At 38.6% G+C, this 10,124-nt stretch overlaps 1 protein-coding gene across 1 annotated transcript; it reads right to left on the reverse strand.

The window, feature by feature from the left end:
• Positions 1-3,486: 3,486 nt before the first annotated feature.
• etfbkmt (electron transfer flavoprotein subunit beta lysine methyltransferase) lies at positions 3,487-9,877 on the reverse strand. Its single transcript, XM_059334747.1, has 3 exons — positions 9,281-9,877; positions 8,479-8,609; positions 3,487-5,091 (listed from the first exon to the last, which is right to left on the reverse strand). The coding sequence occupies exons 1-3, from the start codon at positions 9,565-9,567 to the stop codon at positions 4,742-4,744; spliced, it is 768 nt and encodes a 255-aa protein (XP_059190730.1). The 5' UTR covers positions 9,568-9,877; the 3' UTR covers positions 3,487-4,741.
• Between the last annotated feature and the right edge of the window lie 247 nt (positions 9,878-10,124).

Below are 10,124 nucleotides of genomic sequence, written 5' to 3' on the forward strand. Positions count from 1 at the left end.
TCCAAACGCGTGCCAACTGCGCAATTACGCAGGATGAATGCGTCATGCGTCCCACCGGGCCACCGTGCCACAACGTTTAACAACACACACTTTGCGTCACAGATCAGTTGCACATTCACGGAATGAAAGTTTTTCCGGTTAATGTAAGCAAATGCATCACCGGATGGAGCCTTGGTGCGTACGTGTGTGCAGTCTATGGCACCGATAACACTTGGCATGTTTGCAACTGCGCTGAACCCCTGCATTACTTCTGTCTGCCGTTGTGCGCCGTATGGAAATTGGATATACTCTGGCATTAATTTAATGATACCTCTGAGAACTGCAGGCAGGATGCGTCAATTAACATAGATAATTCACAATTATGAGTTTAATCTGAATCTTAATCCCGCCAATTGCCAACTAATTTAACTAAATATGTTATATTTTTAATCGTTTGCCATGTTTATATCACATGTTTCAAAGGCATCTGCGTATTGTGTACATAACAGAACGCATTATGAATTAAAATTGTAATTTCCAACAGTGACGAGCATTATTTATATGCGTTCTTAAATTTACACAAGCACTACGTGTGGTCAGCAGCATGTGTAGATTTTGTTAGTAGCTACGAAAAGATCGGAGCTACTAAAATATTGATGAATGCGGAGATGCACGTAAATTTCCGTCTGCGAACGGTTTACACACAAATTCGTTCTGCTCACGTTTCATGAATGAGGCCCAATGAGTATACACAAAGTCATCACCGAACTAGCCCATAAGATACACCATTATTTACAAAGGTGAGAGTTCGTTTTTGCAGATGTAGTATATTATGCCACACATAGTAGGGCACATGCAGTATAGGAGTTTTGCTTCTGTAAGAGGGGCCTCACCCTGACCTTTGGTCAGAACAGTCTCCAGTCTATTTTGGGGCTCTGGGGACAGGTGCATATCAGACAGAAGAGACGTTGGAATTGAGACAAAAACAAGTCTATATGTCAGACAGAAAAGACGTTGGAATGTGGACCTAAATAAGGTTAAAAAGTTAATTTAGTAGTGTGCATGTGCCCGGGAAGACGCGCCCATGCGTTGCGTATGGGCTACAATATTTGACTCAAATACCCTCACACATAGAAAGAAATGACAGAGAGAACAAGGGCTACATTGGACACCTTTCATTCAGCAGCCTCGAAATTGACAAAGTTCTCCTCCGCTGCACCTAGGCACTGTATTTTGATGATTGATAATAAAGAAAACTAAAAGGAACTTCAACTATCTTTTGTATTGAATTGTTATTAATTCTGTGTATTTTATTGTATTTTATTGCTGAATCTTTTCAAACTTTTTTGTACGGTGTCCTTGAGTGCCAAGAAAGGCACCTCCAAATAAAATGTATTATTATTATTATTATTATTATTATTAATAACTTGAATCCATGAACTTCAATCCATTTTTCTCACTCAGAGAGGTAGTAAATCTATACTACACAGAACAGATAAGAGGAGAGTAATATCCTTTTGATTATTTATTGAGACAATAATAAAGTAAATCATGTACATGGACCTTTTCTGATCAGAAATCACAGTCTGTAAGACAGTTAGCTGCAACCAGTGTCAGAGAAAAAAGGGTGCCTATCTTGCTTTTGCACATTTATAATATGAATGTGCAACTATCTAATTGGTCAAAACTGTTGGGGCTGCACCCTGGTTTACACTCGGCCTGCCCATTGATGGCACACAAGCTAAGTCCTTAGCCTCTTGGTGCTACAGCTTCCAGGCACCGGCCTGTGGAAGGAAAAAAAGTTAACAGCACACTATATCTTTTGTCAGTGTATGACCTTGGATGTGACTTTATGAATGTGTCTGTGTTACATCTGCTCTCCCTCAAATATGTGTGTGCTCTTGTTGAATACTCATGTTTTCTGAGTGCTGTGCCTGCGATATTCAATCTGTGTTTTATGCTTTGCTAAATACATTTTAAGCAGCATTTACGAAAGGTTATAATGCAGATAATTGCTCATTTTTATTTATCCCTAACAAAAGACAATGAGACAAAGAGAAAAGGAAGGATGTATGATATAAAAGATGATGTTTTAGCACTGTATCTTCAGTCTCTGTGGTTGCAACCAAGTATCTGGTGTTTCATTATGTAATATGTTAACTTTGCGGTGTTTTAAGTTGGAGGCTTCAGATTGGAATGTAAACATCCCTTGAGAAGGCAGCCTCTCGCTTTCTCTGTCTGTGTCCAGTTGAATAATATCAGTTGGGATGGTTTCCAGATGTTATACCTTGGTTTCATGAAAACAACTAGGCTATAAAAAGGAGCAGCAAGGCTGCTTCTTAGGAGACTCATAATGGTGGTGAATCAGGCAATCCTGGGTGCTTGAATGATGCTGTGCTTTGCATAAATAAACCTTTTTAATACAAGTAAGACAGTGTCAGCGGAGACTCCATTCATCTGCGCATCATTGCCATCAAATATACCACAGTTTTGATCTTGTGACCTCTACAAGAATAAAACTCTCTATATATGTATATATATTTTTCCCTACAAAGAATGATTATTATAAATAACCAAGATATGATTTCTTCATCTCTAAAAACAAAAAACCCATATAATTATGTCATACTGGAATGCTGCTAATAAATAATTAGTAAATTAGACATGTAATTCTAATTATCCTTTTAAGTCTGCTGTCTGTTTTAATGAGATGTTTGTCCTCACACGCTGGAAAAAAAGCCTTAAATATTTGATCTCTGGCGCACTCACTCTCTTATTATTCTCACACCATGTAGTTGAAAATGAATTATATTGTTGACGAAACTATGTGCCAGATAATAATCAAGGAGTTTGCCCCAAGGTAAAACACCTGCTTAGTTTCCTTGTGTAAAAGCTGAATCAAAGTCACAGATCAAAACCTGTTGTAGACTTGATCTGTCAGTTACATGATTGCGCTGCAGGACTCAGTGCCAGTGGCTCTGAGCCAGAGATCTAATGTTGCATAATAGCATTGCACGGCTCATTTATTTTACAGCAATGGTGAAATGTTCTATGCAACTTACAGATTAGAAAAAGGGCTGAAAAACAAATGGTATACCTGCTATGTAAGCTAAAGACTGTGTGTAGAAAACAAGAAGCTGTAAACGGTGTGAACCTCGGGGTGAAGAGGGGAAATCCGGTGTACGGACTATAAAAAAAAAAAAGTGTGTGTGTGTTTCCTCTTGGCATTCTGATACAATCTTGTTCTGTAACATCCTGTTTTCAGATTCCTTTGACAAAGCAGATGTTTCCAGATGTTATTTTGATACTGTTTGATACTCTGCAAAATATGCGTCATGATGTCAATCCTATAATTCAACTTATTCTCTGTCAGAATTATGAGATTCTTTGTTTTCTAATGACTATACATTTTAAGGTTTAATGTGAAATATTGAGCTATAGGTGTGGGGCTTAAAGGGATGTCTCATTTAAACTGGATGTAAAAAAGCAATGACTTTTGACACTAAACTTCAATATTTATTGTGCATTAAATACATTTGAAAAAGACAAAGAAAAGTGGTTTAATTCTGAATGTAAATTATATTTTTTATCTACAAAGCAATAGTACAAGAAGTTAAACATCCACATATAAAGATTTTGATTTATCATGTTGATTATCTTTGAGAGATGGTGACAGGAGAAGTGACAATTGATCCTGAGTGTAGAAAACTTTCACATGAACTCACAGTGTTTTGATGACCTGTGACTCGTTGATTCCAGGCGGCAATCTCCGTGTCTGAGCATGGAGGCCAACCAGGAAGTGCCTTAAGCCTGCAATCCACCAAAAATTCCAGCAGGGTGTGCTAAGTTTGGCTGCAGAAAAAATCTGCCCATTCATTTCAGTGCAAAATTTGAAAACTTCTGACTTGATTTATTACCTCAGAAAAAATGTTCAGAACAACACTATGGTCTCAATCGCTAGTAAAAAATCATCTTCAAGACAATTTGATGTCAATAGTTCTAATAATGGCCCCATTTAGAAGAAAATAGAAGATAAAGAATCGTATGATTTGGGGCGTGGCTACCTTTGATTGACAGGTCACTGACAAGGCGAGCCGTCACCAGGAGAGAAGCAGAGCAATGCGTATCCACGGCAACGTGTCAATAAAGTTATATATAACGTTATATAGATATAAAAGAGGACGTTTACCGATTTGGTCTCAAAACTTTTAGCCTTTCACACTGTATGTTCACTTAATGACAGTTTATTTGAACATTTTGTTCAGTAAAAATGTCTTCAGCGTTTGGTTGGACTAACAGACACTCCTGAGGTAAGAAAGATACATTTTGTTTTTGTTTTTTGCTAGCCAAAACTAACATCCCAGTTAATGCTCCAATTAATGCTAACATGAATTAGCAGCGGCTTCTCTCAGTCAGGTTGAGGTGTAGAGAGGCTGTAATCAGTGTCGTCAGATCCCTCTCCTCCTCCACAGTCCAGATATGGTCTGCTCCGCGTATCGGAAACAAGATGGCGACGCAAGATGGCGACAAGTATAACGCTGAACTCGAGGCTTCCAACAGGCAGTCCACAAACCAATGGGTGACGTCACGGTGACTACGTCCATTATTTATATACAGTCTATGTTTGATTCACACAAGAAAACACAGGCGGTCCTTTTGATGGTGGCAATTTCTGTCGTAAAACACTCACACATTTCTCTGCATATGAGTTCAGAGAAAGGACAGTTAGGCCTTCTCACAATACTTTTCACCTCTGAGGTCCTCAGAGTTCAGGACGGTAGCACCAAACACCGCTGCAGGTCAGACCGTGGTTCTCCTCTCTGACAGACTCCGGCAGCTCAAACTGAGCCAGCTGCAGCAGGAGTCGTCGGATGCCGTGCTCCTCAAACTGGGCTCTTCCAGGATCACCGATCAGGACGGTGGTGCCGTGGGTTCTGATGCAGCGGTCCAGCCAGCTGTGAAGGCTGGTGGCGAGGGCCTCGTCATAGAACATGTCCCCGAGGAGGATCAGGTCAAAGCCCTCCGTTTGTGATCCGATAATGTTGTTAGTGAGACAAACAGGCGGCTCCAAACCATTTAGCTCAAAGTTCATGTGGGCAGCAATGGCAGCGACTGTGAAACAAAACAACAACAACAGCACTTTAGTAATTTACTGTCTACTGCATGGGCTCATCAGACTCCAGGTATCATATTACAGTATTTTACAATTGCTCTAGCTCAAATTTTAATTATTAATTTTGTGGAGCTTCCCACTCTCAGTCGACTAAGATTTATTGGTAACGCTTTATATTAAGGTCCTTGTAATAACCATTAATTAACAAGTAATAAGGCCCTTGTAAGTCCTTACAAGATGCTTATTAACATTATTGTGTGTTTATAAACTTATATAAGTGTTAATAATGGCATTACAAACACCCATGACCCACCCATTATGTCTTTGCAATGCCTTTATTAATCTTATTTTGTTTGCTTATTGATATTAAAATATACTTTATTGCTCATCTATTATAAGTTAACTATAAGTTAACTATGCTTTTTGCAACTACCAGATCTAAAGCGAGAACAATGACTTATTACTTGTTAATTAATGGTTATTAAGGACCTTATTATAAAGCGTTACCGATTTATTTTGTTGATTAGTAATTTTTAAGGCTTTATTCAGGCTTTATTCTTGAATTTCTTATTTACAAGAAACTTATGAAGACATCTCTGGTAAACTGGATTTAAAGACAGTTAGTCATTTAGTTGACAAAACCGTAGCAGTGTAAGTGGACTAAAATTCTTTAGTCAACCTCTTTAGGTGTCTTCAAGTTTAAAAGCTCTAAATACAAAAACAACTGTATTGGTAATACTGGCCACAAACTCTCACATTACATAACAAAATGAAAACACTGCATATGTTAACACAACATAACAAAAGCCATATAGGACCGGCTTTGTAGGCATATCAATCACAGACCCTGATAATCAATTACTCAATACTGTGGGCCAAAAATACTCATGTTAGAAGTCTAGTTAATCAGTACTAGGTGAAACATTATACATTATGTGTATTACATTATATATACACTACTATATGTAGCCTTGAAAGAGGTCACCATGCCCCTCGTCATACCAAATGGTGCTATTAAAACATATAGCCCGTCCCTGATAAGAGGTCAGGGTGTGGGGGCAAGTTATGCCCGGTAATGAAAATAGTTTGAGTGTACCGAGTCAGTCTCTCCTTGAGAAAGGCTCAGAGTTGTTGATGTGCTAAGCAACTGAACGCATGAAAGCTCTTCTTCTTCTCTGAAAATATTTCTGCTCTCCCAGTGAAGTCTTTGAGTGCTCTGCATGACTTTTTTAAAAGTTAAAATAAGAATGAGCTGTGACCACTGAATGTCCCCACTGCGGGATAAATAAAGTATTTTCTTGTCTTATATTCTGGATGTATGCATGTATTGATGTTATCTATGTACTAAAATGCTCAGGATTAAAATGTCTGATTTGAAGGTGTGGTATAATTCTGCATTCCCATAGTTGGTTTCTGTGTCTGTGTCAGAGAGGGACTCGGTGTAGGATTTTTCAAAGATCAGCGAGGTCAAGCTTCAGGTCACTGACCTCCCAAAGAGTAGAATAACCATTCCTGCTGTTGGCTATAAATTCACTGTGTTATACAGCAGCAGTCTGGCCGACACCACTTCTGCAAGACTGCTTCTCTTGCAGTCACACATTTGTGCTGTCTATCATGTCTGGCAGTTAAGGGTGCTCATATTATGCATCCTTAGAGTAGCCATATACATTTGCAAGAAAAAGTATATGAACCCTTTGAAATGACCTAGTTTTCTGCATTATTTTGTCATAAAATGTTATCTGATCGGTATCTAAGTCCTGATTATAAACAAACACAACATGCTTAAACTAATACCACACTAAAATTTATAATATGTCATGCTTTTATTGAATATATCCATGAAACATTCATAATGCTGGTAGAAAAAGTAAGTGAACCCTTTGCCTAATGACTCCATTAAGAGCTAATTGGAGTCAGGAATTAGGAAACTTGGAGTCTTAACAATGAAATGAGATTTGAGTGAGGTGTAGAGCTACTTTCACCTGTAAAAAACACTTAAACTTTTTGAGTTTGCTATTCACAAGAAGCATCTGCTGATGTGGACCATGCCTCGCAAAAAAGGAGATCTCTGAGAACTGCGATCAAGAATGGTTGATTGCATCAGACTGTAATGGCTTACAAAATAACCTCAAGACTTTAGGTATTCCCCAGTCCACAGTTAGACATATTGTCCACAAATAGAGACGATTTAGTACTGTGTCTCCCTAGAAGTGGGCGCCAAATTCACTCCAAAGGCCCAACGCAGGAAGCTCAGTGAGGTAAAAAAGAACTCCAGAGTAACAAGTAAAGACTTGAAGGAATCATTGGAACGGGTTAACATTTCTAGTCATGAGTCTACCACACACACAAGATTGAACAGGTGTATTGTCCTTAGAACACCAAGGAGGAAGAAACATCGCTGCTTGCCTGAAGTTTGCCAAAGAGCAACCTGACACTCCATGACACTTCTGGGAAAATATTTCATCAGTTCACAAAACAAAGGCTGGATTGTTCATGAAGAGCACGTAGCACTATGTATGGTGTAAAAAGGGCCCATCCCAACAGTGAAGTATGATGGAGGAGCATCATGACTTGGGGCTGCTTTGCTGCCTCAGGGCCTGGACCACTTACTATCATTGAGGGGAAAATGAATTCCCAATTTTATCAAGGAATCCTATAGGTTAATGTCTGCCAGCTGAATATGAGTAGAAGTTGGCTGATGCAGCAGGACAATCACCTTAAACATCAAAGTAAATCTACTTTGACTTTAAAAAAAGTAAATCCATCTTTTGGATTTACTTTTTTGTAAAGTTTTTTGGAGTTTTTTGGAGTTTGGAATTAGACCATATCGCATATATTGATATAGTTAAATAAAAGAAGTATTTCTTTATATATAAATTCTGCCCTTACTAGGGTTTGTCATATTTAATTCTTTTGTAATGTTCGTCATTCTTTTCTCATATTATATATGTATTTCAGAAAAAAAGATTAGCCTTTTTAATTTCATAGGCTAAAAAAAGTTACTCCTGTAGTATTTATGTTCACTTAAATGAATGAATAAAACTACTTGTGACATGTCATATTTGGCTTTGACTTTGACTGAACATTTGCTCTCACTTTGTGATAAAATATCGGGATATATATTGTATATCGATATTCAGCCTTAATATATCGGGATATGACTTTTGGTCCATATCACCCAGCCCTACTTCGACACAGATCAGATCTAGGTGATTTCAAGGGTTTACTTACTTTTTCTTGAAACTGTATGATAAATTATTATGCCTCAACCTTTAGCGTTGTCTTTTGGGATAACTCCCGGGCCAGGGGGTTGGTTTGTTTGAACTGACATGACATCACGCCCATCACGCTACTTATTCACGCCCTAAATAAGTAAAGACACATACCAGTGTCAATGTCATTAGCAACTACCCGAGCAGCCCCACAGAGTTTTGCAGCGATGGCTGAGGCTCCACAGCCGCTCCCCAGATCCAGGACCGTCCTACCCCGACACACTGCAGGGTTATCCAGGAGATACCTGCACACAGCAGGGGCACTAAATCACAGCTCACAGCAGTCACAAACACACATAAAACTGTTGTTTATAAATATCTGGCGGGAATTTTGTTGGAAAATGTTTTTTTTTTCATTACACCAGCGCAAAAAAGATACCATGGAACTGGAGATGCCTGCTGGAGGTGTGGTACAGAAGGAGCTAATCATTTCCATGTTTGGAACTGGAACTTTCAAATTATTCAAAGGTATTGGGTTGAGATTCATCATCATGTGCAGAATGTGTCCTCAATTGTTTCCCCCTTTTTATTTGAAACTGTGCATCTATGTAACATAATACTAGACGTCTTTAGCAATGGAGACAAGAAACTGCCTTATATTCTTTTAGCAGCAAGCAAAAAGGCCATTACCAGAAGATGGCTCAAGCCTGTGCAACCAAGAAATGAGGACTGGACCAACATTATACAAGACATCTACAAAATGGAAAAAGTGACTTTTCAACTTTTTATTTTATAAAACTTGGTAAAAATGGACAGAATATGTCAAGCCTAGAAGATCTGACTTAATATAAAGCTGTCGTTTAACTAAAGTTTAACTAATGACGACTGCTGCAAATGATGATGCTAGGTGAAAAAGATGATACTGTGTGGTTAGGTATCCCCCCCACTGTTGTTTATAGTGATGTTAAAAGATTACCTCGAGAGTGCCTGTCCTCCTGGCCAATATATGGCCCAGAACGGATCATCAAAGGGCCAGAGTTCCGGTCTTTCTCTCCAAAATCTGCAGTTCGGGGTAAACAGTCTGAGTTTGACCTCTGGGGTCAGGCTCTGCTGTCCAGACACCTCCGTGTTGTCTAAAATAAATCTGCGGATATACTCATCAGGCTGACAGCTGACTGAGAGCTTTCTAAGTCTGTTTGTTTGTCTAAACGCTTTGAGAAATTCTTTAACATAACAAGTTCTGGGCTTTAAAAGTCCCAACATGTTTATGGACTGCAGCTGCCTGTCTAGCTAGCGTTATTGCTAGTGGAGTTAGCCGCATAACGTTTGCTGCTTTTCCCCGCTGCAGCTAATAAACGATGAGAAAAGTGCAGCATCAGATAAAAGACACTTTACAACACTGACATCTAAAAAAATAATTTTAATTTTAAGAAGTTTAATCTCCGAACACCTCTAACTGCAATATTAGTGATTGTTTTCCACACGGATGCAAAATAGTGTAGCACAAAAGCTCCGTCGACCTCCGGAAAACGGGACACACGATCTACGTTCCGCTTAAAAAGGTTCCTACACACATACAGCCATGAAAAAAAATAATAGACCACCCTTGTTTTCTTCAAGTTATCTAGCCATCTTCCATAGTTTTCTTGATAATAACCAAAATCATTATCAAGAAAACTATTGAAAATGGCTAGATATCAGCTCTTAAATGAATTTTGTTATGAGCTATTTTTGTTGTTATCATTATATTTGTCCAAACAAATGTACCTTTAGTTGTACCAGGCATTAAAATGAACAAGAAATTGAAGAAAACAAGGGTG

The sequence above is a fragment of the Centropristis striata genome, chromosome 6 (assembly GCF_030273125.1).
Source record: "Centropristis striata isolate RG_2023a ecotype Rhode Island chromosome 6, C.striata_1.0, whole genome shotgun sequence".
NCBI classification, from domain to species: Eukaryota; Metazoa; Chordata; class Actinopteri; order Perciformes; family Serranidae; genus Centropristis; species Centropristis striata.